This window comes from Pezoporus wallicus, unplaced genomic scaffold, assembly GCF_028554395.1.
Source record: "Pezoporus wallicus isolate ANWC-B61680 ecotype Strahan unplaced genomic scaffold, APGP_CSIRO_Pwel_v1 contig_4684, whole genome shotgun sequence".
Classification (NCBI taxonomy): domain Eukaryota; kingdom Metazoa; phylum Chordata; class Aves; order Psittaciformes; family Psittacidae; genus Pezoporus; species Pezoporus wallicus.
This window is the reverse complement of record NW_026637499.1, coordinates 2,305,443-2,326,834: the sequence shown is the minus strand read 5'-3', so window position 1 is coordinate 2,326,834 and position 21,392 is coordinate 2,305,443. Positions and strand designations below refer to the sequence as shown.

The 21,392-nt window shown below is 43.5% G+C and overlaps 1 protein-coding gene and 1 long non-coding RNA gene across 5 annotated transcripts in view; one reads left to right on the top strand and one right to left on the bottom strand.

Annotated features, from left to right (window-relative positions):
• CDK5RAP2 (CDK5 regulatory subunit associated protein 2) overlaps window positions 1-13,187 on the top strand; it is an 80,395-nt gene extending 67,208 nt beyond the window's left edge. For 2 of the 4 annotated variants that reach the window (XM_057405895.1, XM_057405897.1), the window contains 9 exons: window positions 635-824; window positions 1,031-1,152; window positions 2,557-2,805; window positions 4,432-4,515; window positions 4,648-4,907; window positions 7,118-7,264; window positions 9,267-9,405; window positions 11,731-11,777; window positions 12,592-13,187. In XM_057405895.1, coding sequence (XP_057261878.1) covers window positions 635-824; window positions 1,031-1,152; window positions 2,557-2,805; window positions 4,432-4,515; window positions 4,648-4,907; window positions 7,118-7,264; window positions 9,267-9,405; window positions 11,731-11,777; window positions 12,592-12,651 — 1,298 coding nt within the window. In that variant the 3' untranslated portion in view covers window positions 12,652-13,187. Of the gene's footprint in view, window positions 1-634; window positions 825-1,030; window positions 1,153-1,872; window positions 2,806-4,431; window positions 4,516-4,647; window positions 4,908-7,117; window positions 7,265-9,266; window positions 9,406-11,730; window positions 11,778-12,591 lie in introns of those variants that run through there. The other 2 variants (XR_008971763.1, XM_057405898.1) reach the window with 2 other exon arrangements.
• Window positions 11,686-14,773, bottom strand: LOC130597399 (uncharacterized). Its single transcript, XR_008971764.1, has 3 exons — window positions 14,636-14,773; window positions 12,468-12,555; window positions 11,686-11,771 (listed from the first exon to the last, which is right to left on the bottom strand). It is a non-coding gene; the product is annotated as an uncharacterized LOC130597399 (long non-coding RNA).
• Between the last annotated feature and the right edge of the window lie 6,619 nt (window positions 14,774-21,392).

The window sequence follows — 21,392 nt, the reverse complement described above, 5'->3', positions numbered from 1 at the left end:
GAGATGGAATGATTGTCTCATTGCCAAGATTGACACTGTCTTTTCCAGTGCTAAATGTAAGATCATGGAAAACTTGGGGTCCCGATAAGCCTCTATGAGTGTAGCTGTCTCAGTGTTCAGTTGTCCCTATCAGCAATTCCATGTCACAGGACCAGCTGGGGAAATGGCTTGTGCCAAGGGAAGGACTGATGTATGGTACGTTTGGCAGATGAATAGGGCTGTGAAGGAGAGGACAGGGAGGAACATGGATACAACGTGCCCTAAAACAATCCCACTGAGATCTTTTCTTCCTCAAGAGAAGTCAAATCCATTCTTTGGTGAGGATTGGCAAAATTCATGTGCTTGCTTCAGGATCCACTAGTTGCTGACTGCTGTCCTTCTGACCAAATCCCAAGAGGTGCTGGGGGCATTTGGCCTATAAGGCTGTTCACAGGTTTTTATTGAGCCATTATAAGTCCTATTACAGAAAATGTATCTAGCAAAAGTCATTAGAAAATTGAAATGCTGAGATCCTAAAACTCAAAAGAGCAGCTGTGATTTTTCTGGCAGTCTCTGAAAAAGCTGGTTTTGTTAAAGAGCATAGCTTTGGTGGGCCGTGGGCTTTGTAAATACCTGGTGTTTCTTCTTGTTTCAGATAAACAGAAGGAAAATGAAAAGCTGAGAGAATCTCTTTCTAAAAAGAATGCAATCATTGAGCATCTTCATGAGGATTATGAATGTATCAAGAGAGAAAATGAAAGGCTGCAAAAACAAATTGGCCAAAAGGAAGATGAAACCAGATATCTGACATGTCAAATTTACAGCAGCCGTAATGAGTTAAACAGGTATTGATTCTGTCCACATTTAGACATTCATTTAGAGAAGAAAATTGTCAGTGTGACAAGCACGTGTTTAGCCATAGCCATTAACATGAATGAGGTGCTTAGATTTTTTCCAAAGGCAAGGGAAGAATGATTGAGGAAGGGGGAATGGGTTTTAGATTTTGAAGCAAATTGAACTTTTAACTTAGGTATTTACTGGGATTTCACAGGTTGCAAACAGAAATTAATGTAAAGCAACATCAGTTCTCTGAGAATGAGAAGTTACTGCAGTCGCTCCGAACTGAGATCAAGGTTTATGAGAAGCTGGAAGAAGCAAGAAGGAGGAGGACAGGTATAAATGCACATCGTTTCTACACCCTTAGCCCTTGCAACCTATTGCTCTCTGAATATGACCCTGTCAAAAGGACAGTTGGTTAGGTTGCTGTTTCTACTCGCTTCTGCTATGCAAAGAACTGACAACTTGATAAAATACTGCTTTTTACCTTTGGAATGTAGCTGTGAGGTTGAGATTTGTGCTATGTTCTGACTTGGCACACCCAAGTTTCCTTTAGGTTTTTAGCTAAGCTAAAAACAAATACTGAGGGTCAGTGGCTCTGGCTGGATAAGCTTCATGGGTAGCTTTACCTGTCATCTAGGATTTGATATTTACTTGTCATCTAAGCACATGCTGCTGCATCCTCACAGGTAGTGCTTACTCAGGTAGTCCTTTCTCTTGTCTGAATCCAAGGGTAGTGTCTTCTCCCTAGGGAGGGCAGAAGTGCTGGCACTGCCTTCTGAATTAGATGTTTAATTACATCCTGCCTGCTTTTCTGTCACTAAAAGTGAGGAGTAGGAGTGACACTGACATAAGTTCTTCCTACCCCTTTTAAGAAATCCATACTATCACATAGCTGTTGGTGTGGTTAGGTAAAGAAGTGGAATGCTGTTCATTGCTGCTTACTCATTACGGTATCCAGCACATTTCCCACTGGAAGTGCTTGTAAAAGTTGATTATTTTTCTTCCTGCTTTTTTAAGTAATATGCCCTGCCATCACTTGTATTTCATGCATAGCTGCAGCAGAAGAGCCCTGTTGGCATAAGGCTTTAAGCCAAAGTTGGCTCAAGGATGGAACTAAATCTCCTTGCAGAACTGGTAATGTAATTAGAGAGTAGCAGCACTCTCCTCATGCAGTTGAGCGCCTCCCCACTGTCTGGAGAACAGTTGGATTTCAGCATGAAAGAATACATGGAGTTTTTTGTGTGCTGACCTCCTTCTATGGAAAGACAAACACAGCCCTCGCTTTTCAGGTTCAGATTTGTTCCTGTGGTTGCCAGGTGATCACTATTATTTCCTTTGCTCTTCTGTGTATAAAATGAAGCTCCCAATTCTACTTCATCCCTCCTCCGAGCTCAAAGATTACCTATTCCTTTTCCTTGCCCCAGACTGTGCATTAATGCACTTTTGTAAATCCTCTTCATGTTTGTTTTTATTGTTTTTTTTTTTTTTTTTGTTTTGCTTTTGGCTTCTTAGCTTTTATGGACAAAGTGAAAGATAATTTGGGGCTCTTTAAATCTTTCAAGGGTAAAAGCAATTAAAACATGCTTTTTTGTCAAACCATTATCTTAATGCTGTTTGTAGTTAATTTGTAATACCAAGGATAAGGCCGGCTAGACTTTATTTGCTCAGCATTCTGATCCTAGCTGATATTATTTTAATTGTTAAAGATGTGAAGTGTTTCTGTTCAAATTGTCGCAGATCCCAGATGTGATGTGGCAGAAGAATTCCGGAAAGATCAGAATAATCCACTTGACTTACACGAGCTGTTGACTGAAATCCAGAGTTTGCGAGTGCAACTTGAGAGGAGCATCGAGACAAACAAGTCTTTGCATGAAAAACTAGAGGAACAGCTTTCAAAAGACAAGAAAGAGGAAGTGAAAGCAGTGTCAGCTCTAAATATCAACTATCTTTTGAGACAAGAATCTCAGCATTATGCAGGAATGAACGGTACTGTGCCATACATGCTTTTGTTACCCTGTAAAACCTGTGCCTTGTCCTTTACAGATGCGCTTAAAGCCTTGTACAACTTTGACTGTACGTGTAGGAGCTGCCCATCAGCCTTCCAGATCCCTTTTCTCTTAGAGCATTTCACAGGGTGGTGAAATACACACTGTCTTACAGCCTCCAACTGTCACTTCCTTTTCCTTCCAGAAAAGCATTTGCAGACAGGCTCTGGGATGGAAGGTTGTCTACATTAAATTGTCATACATTTTGCTTACCTGGGGGTTCTTTTTTGGATGCAGAGCTCTATAATGTTTGCTAAGGGCAAGTATATATTACTCAAGAATGATCAATAAGTGCACTAAATGGGTTTTTTTTTTATACACCAGTTGTTCCCTTTTTGCCCTTGAGGAATACTTTACCTTTATTTCAATCAATCACTGTTAAGTGATACTGCTTTAGCAAATCAGGGAAAATGTAGTGTTTACACTCAGGGTTAGATTATTGTGCCAATATAGATGTATGTGGGATACAGATGGCACAAGAATGTTCTTTCCTTGCTGCTGAAGTATTTTGCATAGTAACAGCTTTCCATACTTCCAGCATAAAGCCACCTCTCTTCCTGCTTGTATTTACATTGTGTTATGGGAACCAATAATAATGGGGCTTTTTGGGTCCATACAGCTGAACATGACTACTTAAATCTTATGTACCACCCAGAGCAGCATCAGCCAGAGGATTAGTGTGAGAGCTTGTGAGACACAACAGGGGTTTTTACCACCTTATTTGTGTGTCCATATCATGACTGGACATACATCCAGTCAGAATCATGCTTCAGATGAAATACATAACGAGCATAACTCTGTACAAGAAAGAAAGATGCTGAATGTAGCAAATAGCATTTATGGGTTGCTACCTTTCTCTGTGCACTTCATACTTGAACACTAAATTACAGTCTGTACTCCATAGGGGGATGGTTTCTTAGGGCCAGTCGTGATCAAGTAGGTGTGGAACAGCTATCGTGGGGAGCCTTTATCACCAGTATCCCCAAATTGCATTTGTTCCTGGTTTGTTCTAGATAGAAACCTAGATGTTGCGTTTGACCTGCGCCAGGTAGAGTAGGGAGGAACTGGAGATACTCCTTATTTCTTTAAGAAAGTGGTGAATTGAGTTATAACAGCTTGGTTTGATATGGACCAGAAAAACTCCTTGGAATGTCAACAGCTGAATTCATTAGCTTTTTACATGTGCTGTGATTAGTCTTTACTCATAGGGAACTTGGAAGGTCTGAAGAGTAGGGAATACAGATATGATCTTTATGCTATAGCTGTGGAAGGTGTCATGCTTGTGGCGTTAATGAGAAGATTGCATTTCCTGATTAAAATGTCTTCATCAGGATGTATTTTAGATTTGATTTTGGGAGGTACCTAGGATTTGGGATAGATGCTAAAAAGATAAATACGGGTAAATACTGGAAGATAGATGGTGCGGTAATACAAAATTAACTGTGTTTCTCTGCTTCCTGAGTCCAAATGCTGCATCAGCAAAAAAAGGGAACAGACACAGAGTTATGAATTGGTTTTTATGCATGTTAATGTTATGTGCTCTCCCTTGTCCTGTTTTTATATATAGAAAATCATTGCAAATGCCCTGCTGCCAGCAGAAAGATTTGTGAGGTGCAGAAGCATGGACATTGCATTTCGCTAGTGAAACCAGGTACATCCCAACGTATCTTTAACGTGTGTGTTATCAATAGCCCAGGCTAGCTGTTTAAGATGAGTCTAGTGTCATAGAATCATGGAATGGTTAGTTCTACATGTAAGGATTAAAACTCTCTTTCTGCTCCAGGTACACACTCAGCCTCTAAAGACGACATAGACAGCACTTCACACTGCAGTAGCACCTCATCCTCCAGCACAGCTTGCACCCCTCGCCTCGTGCCTGGGCATCGCATGTGGGCAGACAAAAACGGGCGCCACGTTCTTGGCTTGATTGAGGATTATAATGCTCTACGGAAGCAGATTTCAGAAGGGCAACAGGTTTTAGCAGAAATGGAGATTCCTTTAAGAGAGGTCACTGGTACGAAACTGCAGGAGCCTGGAATAAAGGTAAGCACTGAGAGCTGTTAAAGGATGGTGAATTTTACCTAGAGGTGCAAAATGCGTAGGTTACAAAAGCAAAGAACTAGGTTAATGGTGCAGCAGGCAACTGAGTCACTCTGTCAGGACACCTGCAGCCTGACAAGCTTCATCTAGATGCAGGCACCTATTTGTGATTCTGGGTTAATGAAGCTATGGGTGAATTAGTTAATTCTGGTTCTTTAATAAGCAATCACACTTCTACTTGCAACTTGAAATGAGGTGAAACTACTTGTTTTCACTCTGGAAATAGGCGATTGTTACACTGGAAGTCATAAAGGCAAACAAAACCAACAAAAAAACTGCAATGCTTTAGAAAGGGCTTAAACTAGGGGTATATATTAATAACCTATGGATAAAAATAATAAAGGATATTTTCTTGTAATGAAGACTTGGCGTAAACCCAGGAACTATGAGACAGTTAAAAGAAATCTGATATGCAGCTGATGAAGTTCCCCACTTGGTAACACCAGGTTATAACTGTACACCAATGACTGATGTATACTAACGAGGCTTGTTTCGTATTAGGGAAGATTTTTAATATGTTTCCAATTCCTGGAAGCAGTTGAATGCTTGAGCAGTATCGGGAGCTTGAATATCCCATTAATGATTAAACACTGTCACTGAGGCAGTGTCACGTGTGACACAGCGGTATCAAGTCACAGTCCTCTTGCTGTAGTCTTAAAACACAATAATTCTTAAACCAATAAAATGTTTTCCTTGTATTGAATAATGTCAGTCCTTTTCCTCTAGAATCAAGAGAACTAGTGTTTGTTAATGCTAATTTTTCTTATTTAATACTGTTAATTTCTGGATACAGTTGATGATAGCAGGTTTGGGGTGGACTGAATAAGACAAATCTACCTACCAGCTTCAACAACAGGGAAGGAACGATCTGCACATGTCCATGGCAGTTAATAAGGAGCTAAGGAACCACAATAGAACAGCCTGGATCAGGCATTTAAAACACATGCCAGTGGTAAAAATAATGAAACCCTGGAATGGAGGGTGCTTGTAAGGACAGATTATGTGAATGCTTGAAAAATTACATGTAATGCTTTCCTGCCTTGGAGTGGGAAAGTAAATGAGGTGACTAATGAAGGTCCTTTCACACTTACAATTTTATGATAATATAAATGTGTAAAAACCCATGCTCATTGCTCTTCAAAAACCAGAAGGTCTGAACTGCATGGATAAATCTGCACTACTTATTTTGCCAGTCCTAATTAGTAAAGGTATTGAAGATGCAGTCTTCACCAATTCGGAACAACTTTTTGTGGGATCACATGTGTGCTCACACAGTAAAATGATGTTTGAATGACACTTAAGACTCTCTGAAGTATCATATATTTTCAAATGACCTAGTTAAGATCCTGATAATGACTGCAAAAGTAATCTGGCTAAGTTTATAACTTGTGTTGTAGGTGTAAAGATAAAAGCAGTTTTCACCATTTGCAGTTTCCTATCAAGCTTTACATCACTGAAATTTCAGACTACTTAGCAAATGGGTTATTTTATGTGGCAGGAGGGTTCTGGTTAGATAACAATGCTAAATACATACTCAAATGGAATACTGCACGGGGCAGGAACTGTGAATGCTTTTCTTGCTTTTCTTTCATTACCCTTCCCCCTTCTGTATCACCATTGCTCTGGTAATTCATTTCCAACCCTTGCATTCTTCCCCTCCTTTATTTCACATTTATGCAATTTCTTCAATTTGGTTTTCTCATCTGTCAGCAGAGGAAAACATTTTATGTGTGTCCTGATAGTTCTTTTAGCATTAAATGGAACAGTTTAAAGGGTCTGCTAAGGAAGAAACATCTATATTGCTTAAATTGATGTCTGTAATCATTTGACTTTCAAATAACATGACACAAAATGCAAATGGAGAGACAAGAGAGTTGCCAACTATTACCATGTGGCATAGCAGCTCCAGTAAATATAATCTATTATTAATCATGGTTATTGATTAGGATAAATCCCCTCCCTCCCTTCTCAGATAATGCATAATTCAGCAGTCTTTGCAAACCAACAAATTAGCTTTTGGGGCACACAATAGCTGTGTACATCATCTTAAATACGAAATCAAAATGCCAATGGGGTTTAAACCATTAATTAAGATTACATTTTCATAACGTTTTAAGCATAAAATTTACCATGTCTCTAACCCTGTGCCACAGGTACCAGAGCAGGCAGCACTGCAGAGCTTTTCAGCAAACATTCACACAGTACAGCAGATCTTAGAAGAGGCTGCACGTTTACTCAAACTCCTTTGGAGAGTTTCCCTTCCACTGAAAGGTGTACACGGTACCACACATGGCACTCAGGTACTTCATTTGCGGGGGGGGGAGTTGTGGGGTTTAGTGGGTTTGGTGGTTGGCTGTGGGTGTTTTTACCTGTTTGGGGTTTTTTTCTTGTGTCATTTGGGAAAAATCTTTTGAAACCCCTGAACCTTGGATGTCTTTGGCCACATGGATTTACAGCTCCCATCACTGAAGGCTAAGGCTGAATGTGTGCTGGCTTTCTATCATATTGCATATGGAGGTGTTTATTTACACTTCTATTTGCCTATGCTTTATAGTACAGAGGTAATCTGTAATGAAGGAAATACAGGAAACCCAGGCAGGCAAATGCTCCATTTCATCAAGAAAAGGTTTGGAGTCCCCGCTATAGAACCCGATTCAATTTGTTTATGTATATCCTAGTAACAAGAGAAACTTCAGCAACTTGATGTAAAAGGAGAATGTAGCTCAGATTACATTTTGGATGCCTAAGATGTAAAATAGCATGCTTTTTTACAAGTGTGACAAAAGCCCCAGACAAGTTTTATAACATTTTAACTAAAAATGATTGCACTGTGCAAATGAATGGAAGTAAACTGAATGAGGAATGAATTATCTATACTGTCATAATACCACCACTCAGCAATGAAACTGTTTCAAAGTCTGGCCTGAAAATGAATCTAAAGTGTTTTCACTGAGGGGTTTCTGTATGTGTTTCCTTAAAAGAAGCAGGATATTGCTGGGAAAATAACCCCAAACGTTAGGAAAAGTAAATATTTTCTGTATCATTTTCATAACATTTTTGCTGTTATTTTCTAGCATCCTTCAATGTGTAAAATCATAAAAGCAGTAAGAATGAACTCTGCTGTCTAATATATTCACTGATGTTTCAGCTCCATATTTAGGATGTCTTGACAAGTGTGTATACTTCCATTTTTATCATGTGTATAATCTATATAGACAGCTTTATATTGGCCTGGATTGCAGTAGCTGAACATAGCTCACACACATGGTGTGTGATGCATCTGATGCTTTAATGTTAGAGAGATCTTAAACCTACTTGATCTGGATCAGTCACTTCTGAAAATCCAACCTTAACATGTGGAGTATCTGAATTCCCAGGACTGCACCTAATTAGAGCCTAATAGAATCTTTCCTGGAGTTTCTTATCTAACATCCTGAGATCTTAAGGATATTAGATTGTTTCTGATGTCTTTAAATGCAGTGTGTCTCTTCAAGCTGGAGTCTAAAAGATACTGAGCATTCACTGCCTCCTCTTCAGCCCCGCAGGAGTTGTGAGTAATCAGTTCTTCTGAAGAGCTAAATGCCAGGGGCAAATTCCAGAAGATACTATTAGTTAACAAGTGGCACAACAAGAAAAGAAGTAAATGTACAAGCTTAAGTTTGCATGAGAACCAAGATCCATGATGCTGGCAGACTATGTCAGGGCTGCTCATAGTCCTGTTTTACAAAATACTGATTTGGTTGGAATGGTGAAAACTGAAGCTTAAATGGTGACACTGTTAAATAATTTTGCAGTAGAACTGTCCCAGTCATCTGTACAATGTTTTTTAGCTCTTGAACGAAGGCAGCATCAACTATTAACAGCACATTGGAGAAGGAAGCTGGAAGCTCTCAACCTGGTAGGCAGGATACTTGCTGATCCCATAGCCCTGGCCTTCCTTACATTTTCCAGTTGAGGAGGACAGAAAAGGAAGAGAGGTCTGGAGGCTGAAAACCAAAAATAGACACTGGTGTTAAGGCTTTTCTCAGAACTAGAAGGAAAATGAATTGCAGTAAAAGCCAGTTAAGAATTACAGTTGTCTCTTGGCAGATATCATAGGAAATCATGGATATCACTGGGGAAGCGAGCATAGAAGGACAATCAGTGATGTTTCACTCCTCTGAGGAAGCTTAAAGGCTCTTATACAAAAGTATTTAGCAATGCACAATATACTGTTATATAATACTGATGTGTGTGTGTGTGTGTGTATATATATAAAATATATATAATACTTTAATATTACATTTTCTTCTCTCAATTTAGGATGATGGAATGAAAGCAGAAATATTTAGATTACGGAAGAAACTGTCTGAGCAAGAGAAGAAGTTACACAGCACAGTGAAACGCTTGCACTCCACAAACCAGCTGAAGGAAAACATGGAGAAAGTCATCATTGACCAGCGTAAGTGTATGCTTTATTACTGGTTCTCGTTTGATTTTTGTAGTCTGTGGCTACTTCTAAAATTGGAGAAACAAGAACATGGATTTTTACAAGGCTCTGTAGGGACAGGACAAGGGGGAATGGCTTTAAACTGACAAATGGGAGATTTAGATTAGACATCAAGAATCTCTTCCCTGTGAGGGTGGTAAGATGGGCACAGGTTGCTTGGAGAAGCCGTGGCTACCCTATCCCTGGGCAGGGATTGGAACTGGATGAGCTTTAACGTTCCTTCCAACCCAAACCAGTCTGGGATTCTACTAAATTATGTATAAATTACTTGTATTAAATCCAAAATTATGTTTTGTTCAGGTTTTAAACTCAAACTGCTCAGTTTGGGGTTGTCATACAAAAATCAAAGCTATTCTGGCATGTCTGTCCGAATAATATCCCTGGGGTTATCTGCTGGTTTTCATTTGGTCAGTTCCTACTTCCAGTGACATCTCAGACGTACTGGGTAATTCCAAGAGTATAAATCAGCAGAGATTTTACCCTCCTGGCCAGAATGGTATCCCCACAGCCTCTCCGTGCTCTCAGAAAGAAATACATCTCCCCCTTAATTTACTCACTCCTTTTCAGGACATTCAACCTCATCTAAACTAGGTCCTTATAAAACAAAGCCTGTGTTTCCTGCAATTTCCGCAATGCAAACTATTGGCTGGCTAGCAGCAGCTTGGCTGATAGAGGATGTGACACTGAAGTCTCTTCATGTACTGAATTTAATATTTTTGATTTAGAAAAACCTAGTTTGCCAGGTGAAATGACTTTACTAGCGGAGTTCTTTATGAGCACAGAGCAATCTGCTACACAGAAAGACCTAGATATGATTTTCTGTGAGTTTCACTGATTGCGGGAATTATGGATGTCAGATTACCTTTGCCTTTAAAGAGCAATTTCAGAAAGGTTTCTAAATTGCATCTGTACACAAGTTCCTGGCCAAGCATACAACAAAACTGGGGGATCATAGGAAGCTGCTGGATTTTGTTAGGATGCTTACACTTAGTTTTGGTATTTCTTCCTTTCTCCTTCACTAGTAAGAGCAAAAGCATCACAGTAGGTGACTTTGCCTGCCTTCATTCTCCTAGCATCCTGTTAGCTGGCCAGTCCACTGAGGATATTCAGGTTGCTTCTGTTATTTAGTTGAGCATTCCTAAATCTATTTAGAGGCAGAGACTGGAACATTCTGGTGGCTCAGAGTCTTCTGTATGCTTTCTCTGGTGAGAGAACTCATTGCTTATAAACCTCATCTGAACCTCTGAACATGTAACAATGCAGTGCCAAATTGCAGTAATCTGCCAAGGGTATAATTATCTCCTGACAGCTATACCCTTGGAGTTGTTGGATTGTTATTATTGTAATGAAAAATCTTTATTATGGCTAAATTGTTTATTTTTGAGACTGGGATATTCAATTGGTACTTGTGAATGGTATTTTTCCACAGTTATGGACCTGACACAGATTAGAGAATCACATTATTTAACCTGGCATTTCTAAAGATTAGTTTTGTTTAGAAGCCTCCCCTCCTCCTTTCACAGGTCTCATGCTGTCCCCACAGAGGCAAAGTAGCTGAACACAGGAAACTTGGAAGCCTTCAGAGCAAGCCACTGACATAATTTCCCCTAAGCATATATAGCTTGCTTTGTCCTTGAACTGTTGGAGGATCTAGCTTCCTTCTGCCATCTGTCCCTTTCCCAATGCATCATTCCACATAATCTCTCCACTGCACAGTTTTTCTCTCTTTCACAGACCAAATTAGCTACTGAATAGATCAAATTGTAGTTAGATCATGTACCACCTCCCCTTAAAATTAACAGAAAGTCTTCCTTTGATGACTTCTATCAAGGAAACCAGGTCATCAGTATTGCAGGTGGCTGTTCATGTCTATGACATTAACTGTAGTGATGAGCTATGGCTGTTTTCACATGTATTGTTCTTATGGCAGAGAAACTAAAAGCACTTCCCTAATGTTTAGATTTGAAAATCAGATCCTGCACTAGATGACACATAGATTGGGGATAGGAAGTGCCATTTCAGCACGTGTCCTTCTGCTCTTCCCTAACCATCTCCTAGAGCAGCACTGCCCCTTAATCTGGGGTTGATGCAGCTGGAGGGTTGTACTGCAGCCTGAGCTTCTTAACAGGGCTCAGGAGGGAGAAAACAGTTCTGGGTTTTGGTGAGTAGAAAAGTGGAAGTGGTGTGTGATTGCCGAGTTGCTAGTTACATACCTTATTAGGACTTGAACAGAGAAAGTCTGTGCAGTGTTCTTCTGATTCTCCTCTTTCTTTCCAGTGGCTTTAACTCATGATGTCTTGAAGAAGGCTAGAGGAAACCTGGAAGTAAGTACAGTTTTTGGGTGCACTTAATGCCTTTTTATGTACTCATTAAAAATACGCATTGCTGTGTTAGTAGTATTCTGCAGGATTGGTCTGATTTGATTTAGATTTGCTGCCTAATCCATCTGGGTGGCAGCAAGTTAGTAATATTCTGCAGTATCTGATGTTTGAATCAGTTTTATGACTGATCACATCAACCTGCTCCTTGCTGATGCTTTCTGTACATTAATACTCATCTGTCATCTTCTTCCAGTAGTTTTATTTCAGCAGATCACAGTCCCATAACTTGCCAGCTGAATAAGTTCAAAGACACTATTACTTAAAGCTTGTGTATGTATTAATAACTAGGGGTGCCTTTATTTAAATATAGACCCACAGGCAAAGCTTTTGCAAACAGCTATTTGCTAATGCAGTGTATTAAAGTAATCACTGTTCAGATTTGATTTCTCCTAGAAGTTTTGGACTCTACTCCCAGGAGGATGCAATACACCTCCTGACTCCTGCATCCCCTCCTTCTCCTCATGCCACTCCACTCAATGATTGTACATTTCCCAGCCCCTCCTTAAGTTTTACTCTGACCTTTCCCATGCATCCCTTTACCTCACCTTCCTGACCGCTGTGTGGGTGCTGTCCTGTTGTCTCAGCCCTATGTGAGTTAGTAAGTGGTGACATAATAAAACTCTTTCTACTTACAGAAATCTTCTTATAGAAGCTGCTATTTGCAGATCCTTTTGCAGCAGCATGGCCCAGGGGTAGGGACAAACTGCGTGCACTTGAAGTACTATAAAATAACAATAATTGTTGCTTTTCTCACCAGGTCCCACCAGCTGAGAATCAAAAATCACCTTCCTATACCAGCAAGAAAAGGTTTCTCTGAAAGAGAAGATTCCACTCATAGAGACTGCTCCTGTGATTGCTCTTTGCTTCTTTATGCCTTACTATTTATTGATGTAAAAACGTTTGTTCAGCTCTTAATGGAATCAGCCTTTGACCAAAAATCCAACAATAATCTTTTGGTAAATAACTTATTTAACATTTTCTGTAATGTAAAAGATGTTTTTTTAATATTTATTACAGAAAAAAAGGTACTGGAGAAAGTGAAAAATCCAGATTTTTTTTTTTTAAGTTGGCTCATTTGAAATTTTATATTTGTACTTGTCCTGTTAGAAAACTATTTGTTGTTATAAACAGGTCCTGAAAGAATCACAGATGTGATTCACCTTCCACACTGTTTGTCTACTGCTAAAAGAAGGTAGGTTAAAAGAATAATAATGCTGGCAGTTGTCATTGTTTTGTAGCACTGTGAGAAATGTTCACTATTTTATAGCATTTTAAACTTATCTGGAAGGTCCTTCTGGAGCTTTCTTCCCTCCCTGTTAGAAACTTAGGTCGATGCTAAGTCTGATGATGTTCCTTAGACAATTAAAATTGAACATCATCACAAATGTGTTTGTGTTTAACTGTTCTATGACTCTTTGTTCAGTGAGTACTCAGAGTTGGAAGGGACCTTAAAGATCATCTAGATCCAAGCCCCTGCCACGGGAAGCCACAGTAGAATGGAATGAATCCAATTCAGTCCTTCATGATATGTCTGTAAGGTACAGACAAGGCTTGTCCTGGCTGAGCGGGGATGTTGGAAACTTGCTTTCAACAACACTGAATACAAAGACCTCATGCTGTTGGTAAAACATCAGTGTTACCCCACACCTCCACTGGGATCTGTACAGAGATGCAGAAAGCCACGAGGGACACAGCCCGACAGGTTTGTAATCCATTTTTGTCCTAAAAACACTGAAAAATGTTTCATATAAATTCAGTTAAGTCCTTTACTGGGGTTTTTATGTCCCGTATTGATACATAGAAGTGGTAATTTGGCAAGGCCAGAGAACACAAGCATAAAACATGCCTTCATGCTCCTCTCATGCTGACTGCCTGCAACCTGCTCTCAGTGTCACTAAGTAAGTGAACTGGGAAGGTGGTTTAACCCTAAAAAGACCATAATTTAAAGTGATTTTCCTGTTACAAAATAATTTCATGGTACAATCATGGCTTTACTGAACTAAGTGAATTTCTCACTAAGTGTGATTTTTACTCTTTTTCCCCTTGATGATGTCCCATTATAGTGGATAATTCACCCTCATCATCCAAGGTTAGCACCAGGTCTCGGAAATCTCAGTGCAGGTTTGTGGTTATATTGGGTATAACCTGATCTAATGTCCTTGGATATTGCACTCTAGAGAATAACCAATGTGTAGTTTCACAACAGTCAATCTGTGCTTACTTAAACCTGGCTGTGAACACAGATAGCTCCGACACCCACTGAGCTGGCCACGAGACAGGAGCCATTTCAACTACTCTGGTACTACATGCACAACACGTCGAGGACCAAGCCAAGCCAGAATAGCTCCTTCCACGAAAGCTTTGGTGTGTTCAAATGGTTTCCCAACAATTTGATGATATTCAGACAACTGAATACCAGAAAGATGCTCTAAAGCACTTCGGTTCTAAATCACAGCTTGATATTAAGAGGTCAGAGCTGCATCCTCCCTTTGGGCAGCCCTGTGCTCCTAAGCATAGTTGGACACCAGTATAGAGTCATAGAATGGTTTGGGCTGGAAAGGACCTTAAAATCATATAGTTCCAACCCCCTGCCATGGGCAGGGATGCCTCACACTAGTCCATGTTGCTCAAGGCCTTGAACACAGCCAGGCATGGGGCAGCCATAGCTTCTCTGGACAACCTGTGCCGTGAAGCCTTCTGAAGGATGAAAATGGATTTAATAGGAGATCCCATGGTCTTCTAGTGGTGTCATGCTCTGATCTACACTATGTGCCTTGGATATCCCAATATACAGCTCTTACCTGAGTTAGCCTGAGCATCCATCTCACATTGTGGCTGCTGGGACCTTGCACCTCTAGTCCATGGAGGGAGATGAAAGCTCAGTAACACCACGTCGTTGTCCTTAGCTGACAGCAGGGGGAGGCCAACTCCTTCGTCTGGATGAGGGGAAAGATGCCAGGAAAAGAAAAGTGGGGAAGTTAAAAATAAACTTTGCAAATTGACAAAAAAGGGGGAGGTAAGGGAAGAGCCGATGCAGTCGAACTCCTTCTTGAGTCTCTTCACACATTATTGTCCTCACAGCTCACTAAAAACATCGAGTTAATTTTACTAAGTAGCTAAATTACAGACACTCAGATGCAATCAGAACCTGCTATACATTCCAACTCACAAAATTAATCACCCCACAGTCTTGAGTTACACCACCTGAAGGAAGCAGCTGTACATCTATATATAGTGTTCCCCTGTCTCTTGGTCCTCTTGCAACCTCTTTTTTCCCCCCTCCATACCATCTGTACTTAAATAATCTGATTAAACGTTTCCCTTCCCTGCCATGATTTGCCACTTATTTCTTCATGGTCCCCGCTGTGCCCTCTTCTCCTGACCCCTTTTTCCTTCCTTCCCATCAGTTCTGATTGCATCCAGCTCCCCATCAGCGTTCACACCCTGCAATGTGCTGAGCAGGTCCCATGGGATGTGGGTGCTGCTGGGGAGTTAAAATACAACCTATAGTGTATCATCACCTCTTTAAAAGCAGATAATCCTCCAAGATCCAAGTATTTCATCTTAATGAGAAGTGCCTCTTAACCACACGTAATTTACTGGGCTGGTTTAATAATAATTAAAAGAAAGAAGGAAAACCACTTCCCAGATGGAGCAGAAAAAGCCCATGGAGTGTTAAACGTGGTTCCCATTAAGCAAAATTGCGTTTTCCCCCTTAAAAATCATTATGCCCAAGAAAAATAAGCAGTGTAAGCAAATGGCATTGTAAAGGAGAGGCTCATCTGCTTCGTGAGCTCCTGCCTGCCTCTGCTCTCATTAGATGTGCAAGGTGAGGGGAGACATTGCTGAGAGAGGAGGTCAGGAACCAGCACTTGAGTAGGTGAGGGGAGAGGCTCAGGGCTGGTGCCATCTTTACCTGTGACCTTGAACCTCCCCGGTGTTGCTGTGTGCAGCAAAGGGGCTTTCTCAGAGAGGATGCTGAAGGGAGGAGATGAGAAAAGGAAAAAGAGAGATGGGAGAAAGGGAAAAGAGAGGGAACAGGAACAGGAAAGAGGGAAGGTAGGAAAGGGAGGAGAGAAAGGGAGGAGAGAAAGGGAAAAAAAGGAGAGGATAAAAAGGAAAAATAGAAGAGAAAGGGGGGAAAGAGAAGGGGAAGGGGGAGAGAGAGAAGGGGGAAAGGGGGAAGGGGGAAAAGAGAGGGAAAGGGGGAAGAGAGAAGGGGGAAGAGGGGAAGGGGGAAGAGGGGAAGGGGGAAGAGGGGAAGGGGGAAGAGGGAAGGGGGAAGAGGGGAAGGGGGAAGAGGAGAAGGGGGAAGAGGGGAAGGGGGAAGAGGGAAGGGGGAAGAGGGGAAGGGGGAAGAGGGGAAGGGGGAAGAGGGGAAGGGGGAAGAGGGGAAGGGGGAAGAGGGGAAGGGGGAAGAGGGGAAGGGGGAAGAGGGGAAGGGGGAAGAGGGGAAGGGGGAAGAGGGGAAGGGGGAAGAGGGGAAGGGGGAAGGGGGAAGGGGGAAGAGGGGAAGGGGGAAGAGGGAAGGAGGGGGAAGGGGGTGCAAAGAGAAGGGAAGGGGAAAGGGGGAAAAAGAGAAGGGAAAGGGGGAGAAAGAGAAGGGAAAGGAGGAGAAAGAGAAGGGGAAAGGGGGGGGGGGGGGGGGGAAGAAGGTTTTCTTCTTTCTCTTTAGGCCCCTAGAACATGTGCAGCTCCACAGCAATAAAGGAAATATTAGAGCAGTGCATTAACGACACATGCATCCCTGGTGCTGCCAGCCAGCCCCGAGCCATCCCTTCAGTGCAGCATGTCTGGGAGCCTGTGCCTGCAGCTTAAGACCAAGGCTGTATTAGGCATAAATCAATGCTAATGCAGTTGGGCGCTTGGAACAGCGGTGCAGCAGAGCCGGGCAGTGGGTTAATCTCAAGAGAAGCTGACAGATCCCATGGGAAGCTCTGTGGGATGTGTCTGCCCAGGAGGAGAGGGATGGATCTGTGATGGGACTGAACTGTGATGGGGATGGGGCTGTGGTGTCTTGGAAAGCCAAGCAGAGGGGACCCCAAGTGTAAAGCCACTCAGATGTAGGCAGAAAGCAAGTCTTGTCGGTGCTTGTAACTGCAACAGAAATGATCTGAGAGGAAAGATAAAGTGGGAAAACCCTTTAGAATCCTATTGCCACCACATCCCAAGTCACAGCAGCCAAAGGCCGACCTCCAGCCACCCTCAGATGTGAGTCCATGGTTCCCAGAGCTTTTCCACCTGGATAGGTGCTTAAGTCCTGTACCTGGAAGCAGACACATGGCTTTGCCTGACCCTTTGAGGTCAGGCAGCTCATAAGCTGCTTGCATTAAAGCCATTTTGATGCACCCCAGCAAGCACTTGGGGTGATCTGCGCCTCCAGATGCAGGTCCTGCTCTGGATGGGTCAAACACAGGCAGCATCTCGGGGGCTGTCATGCTCTGGCTTAGGGAACTCCATCACTAAGCTTCCCTTATGGGCAGTGCATGGTCTCATCCTCACTTCTGTAACAGCATGGGAAAGAGCTGCTTAATAGCATCAATACCCCCCCGCCAATGCATTTATCCCTTTCCTATCCTTCTCCATCACCACCTTGGCTGCCCAGGTCCATGTTTGAGCCTGTCTGGAACAGCCACTAGATGGCAAAAGCAGGTTGTGCTGGAGGAGAAGCGGGGCTGCAGCGTGGGGAGCGGGCCATGGACCACGCCGTGCAGAGCCCAGCATCCACGGCCACCGACCCTCCCCTGCACGAAGCTGCTGCTCTGGGTTTGTGCTTGGTCCTGCTTGTGGGAAGCTGAAATAACCCCAAACACACGGTGCTGGGCATCGTGGAATGGTTTGGGTTAGAAGGGACCTTAAAGCTCATCCAGCTCCAACCCCTGCCACAGGCAAGGACACCTTCCACTAGAGCAGCTTGCTCCAAGCCCTGTCCAACTTGGCTTTAAATGGCATTAAGATGAGATCTGAAGCCAGGCCTTATTCTGTATTACTTAAATGGAATAAAACCCCATAGCAAACAGTCTTAAAATGTGCCTTACATCGAATCACAGCCATCCAGAGGCCTCTGTACAGTTATCAGCATATTTGGTGCTTGCTGAAGTTTTGGTACCCATTCCCCTTGAGGCAAATCAGAGGCCCTTTTCAACAGGCTTTGGTTTCTAAAGCAGAAAATGCCTATGGATGCTCCATCTTTGGCAGCACCAAACCGGTTACCTCTACCTGCAGCAGCATCCCCGCTGGGTTGATGGGCCAACCCCTCATGCTCCAGCACAAAGCTAAAGCAAATCCTGCCCCATCTGGTCCTAAAATGCCGTTTCTCTCCACCCCCAAGTTTAACACTACTCCCAAATCAGCATCTGCATTTCCCACTATGCTGCAGAGCTCCAGAGGGAATTGCTCTTGGAGACGGGCAATGGGCTCCTGCCTCTCCTGCTATCCTGCAGTGCATAGCTTAGAGTTAGCAAGGGTGAAGCACACATGGGGAAGCGGCTTGGTCACTTTATACACTACAGAAAGAAAGAGTGCAGCATCTGCTTGCAGCTTCTCTCTTGCAGGGAGGGGAGGCAGCGTCCAAGGCTGCAAACAGCAGCAGTGGGGGAAGCCAAGGCTGCTCCTGGGCTGCTGACAGCAAGGAATAAAGATTCCAAGTGACTTCAGTGGCCAGTTCCCACCGTTCTGTCCCCTCCTCACCATCCTCTCACATGTGTTTTGCTCTGCTTGCTCCTGTTCTACAGAAGCATCTCTGAATGCAGCATGAGCGCAGAGCTGCATCGCATCTAATTGAAAGTGATAAATAAATCAAGTAACCCTTTTCCCTACCCACAAGTCATTCCTCTTATAAGCTCCCACCAACACAAACTCACACCCTGGACATCTCCATAGGCAGCTCTGGGCTGTCCCCATCCGTCCAGGACCAGCAGAACTGCTGTTACCCCACTCTCTGTTCAGACCTGCTGCTCCACACTCGTCACCTTTACTTCCATATTGACCCCTTTTGCGAGCATCTCTCCCTGTGTTTTAGGTGTTTCTCTTGTCATCCCTTTAGAAAGATACTCAGTACAATATCTTCCCCCCCTCCTTCCTTTCTTCCAGCCCCATTGGAGGAATCTACTCGGGTAATTTGTGGCAGCAGCGGTTTGCTGGGCCATGCATTATGCATGAGATGCAATCTTTATCTTTGCGCTCCACTGTGTGCATCCTCAAGCAGGAGCAGCATCGTGCCTGCACGCAGAAGGAACATTAGCAGCTCAAAAAACAGCATAGAAAATAGAAAATGCCCATTTATTTAAAGGAAAGTAAAGAAAAACCCACCCTACCCTCCTTTCTTTCAAGCTGCTCTCACTGGGATTGCTGAGCAGCAAAGAGCAGTCATGTTGTTCCCACTTCTATGCTGGGAGCTGCTGTGTTCAGTGTGACACAAGCAGTGTTGGTGGGGAGCCCATAGGTGTCTGTGCACTGTGCAGCATCACCAAAAGCACCCTGAGCTACAGGTGGTGACAACAGGGATGCACCATGTCTTTGCAAAACAGCAAACTTAAATAAATACATCAAGTAACCCCTTTTCCTGATAGCTACGGGACTGTGGTACCTGTTCGGGGAGGATGCTCCCTCTTCTCCATCCCTCCTGGTACCTACATGTGCATATACACGTATATGTGCATGCCCGCATGGAGTTTTGAGCCCATTCTTTCTTGCTGTTAGGGATCACTAAAGCCTGTATTGGCCACCCCTGTTCACAGCTTTCAGAGCATGTCATGGAGCCGGACCCCAAAGATCACAATTACTGAAGCTTTGAGCCTTTTTGGCAGATCTGCCCCTATTTTAACCCACCCTTTCCCCTCCCAGCACACACACTTTACCTTCTCCTTCCCAAGGGCTGATGCCAGAGCCCTCAGACAGCTACACTGGGACTCTATGACATGCTATGAAGAGGGGATATGGCAGCCACTGGCAGGTCAGATGAGTGAGGGTACACACTGCCAAGTCTTGTATCAAAAGCCTTTGGGTTAAATGCATAAAGCAGAACGACACAGAAGGGATGCAGAAAACTCATAGGCCAAAAATACTCCAGCTCCCACCCCACTGTATTCAACACTTGGGGGTCAACTACTGCTATTGTAGAGCGATAAGATGTGAAGCTCATTTTAAAGTCCATTTAAAACCCACCTGTGACCAACCTCAGCTCCTCCATCACCTCCTTCGCACAGGACCGCTGTGGACAGGGGGTTCTCCAGCTCCACAAGATGGGCTGTGGCCAGCACTGAGTCATCATCACCAGGAACAGGGTGCAAGCTTGGAATGGCTGGAGGAGGAAACAAAGGACAAGAAAACAGGTCTGTTAAATCCCAACAAGAACACAAAGCATGGAAAAGAACCAGGAAGTGTCCCCTGAGAAGGAATAAAGAGGGAAAAATGCCCAGAATGGATAATAGAGAAATGGAAGAAGACCCAAGCAAAGGAAAAAGGAGCAGGAAAAAAGAGAGACCAATAAGGCCAATTATTTTTGATTCTTTGGCAATTTATTGCAGCAGTAAATCACGGTTAGGATAGGTAATACCATGCCCAGAGCCTGGATGTTATTTAGACAGCACAATGGTGATATTAATGCTCAGAAAAGTGGGAAAGTTCAACTGCCTACAGGCCACATCTCGCTCTTTATGGTCTCCCCTTCACTCAGCACTCACTTCCCCAAAGCCATGGGGCTTCAGGAGGGGTAGAAGGGGTTTGTGTTCCCTCGCCTTAACATCCCATCGCTGCGCTGGGCTCGGGCTGCAACTCCACATCTTCCTCCCTCCCTGCCCCTACACTGTGGTGCTGGGGATGTGCCCACCTGCACGTTAAGCCCCAGCTGTACGTGCTCACTGGTGTGCATCCCACCCCACAGGGGTGGCAGGGGTAGAAGGTCTTCAGCAGTGATTTCTGGTGCAGGGATTTGCTGTAGGAACTGAGGCTGAGCCTTTCATCACACCTCCACAGAGCATCTCAGCTGACAGGGAAGAATCCTTACACTGTATAAAGGTGGTGTATGTATAGAAATAGACTTCCTAGGGGTTAGAAGAGGCGAGGGGTTTGTTACAGGAGCTGCTCCATCCCTGCAGCCCTCCTCCACTGCTTCAGTGGAGCACTGAAGCAGCAGTTCATTAGGGTATTTGTGCTCCACAATCTCTGAGGAATCACACCCCGATGCTTTACGTGGCCCTGCACCACTCTATGGGGTGCCATGTCCATCCTGTGCCCCTTTCCTCCTACCTCGGCTGCAGTTAGACCTGGCACAAGCATCCCATGCACTCCCATAGGATGCAGCCAGGGCACAGGCAAGTGTCTGGGTGCTCATCCCTGATCCCCGCTGGCCCTCAAGGCCGCAAGTGTTGTTGTCAGCCTTGAAAGATGATGTCAAGGACGTGACAAACCCAACCTGCCTTGCCTCAAGTCATCAGAGCACGTCACGCATTCTCCAGCAGTCATCTCATATGAAACTAAAGAACTTCATTGTGCACCCGTCTGGATGGGAGAGGCGAGCTCTCCGCTTCCCCTGGGCGGACTTTGAGCCCATTTGAT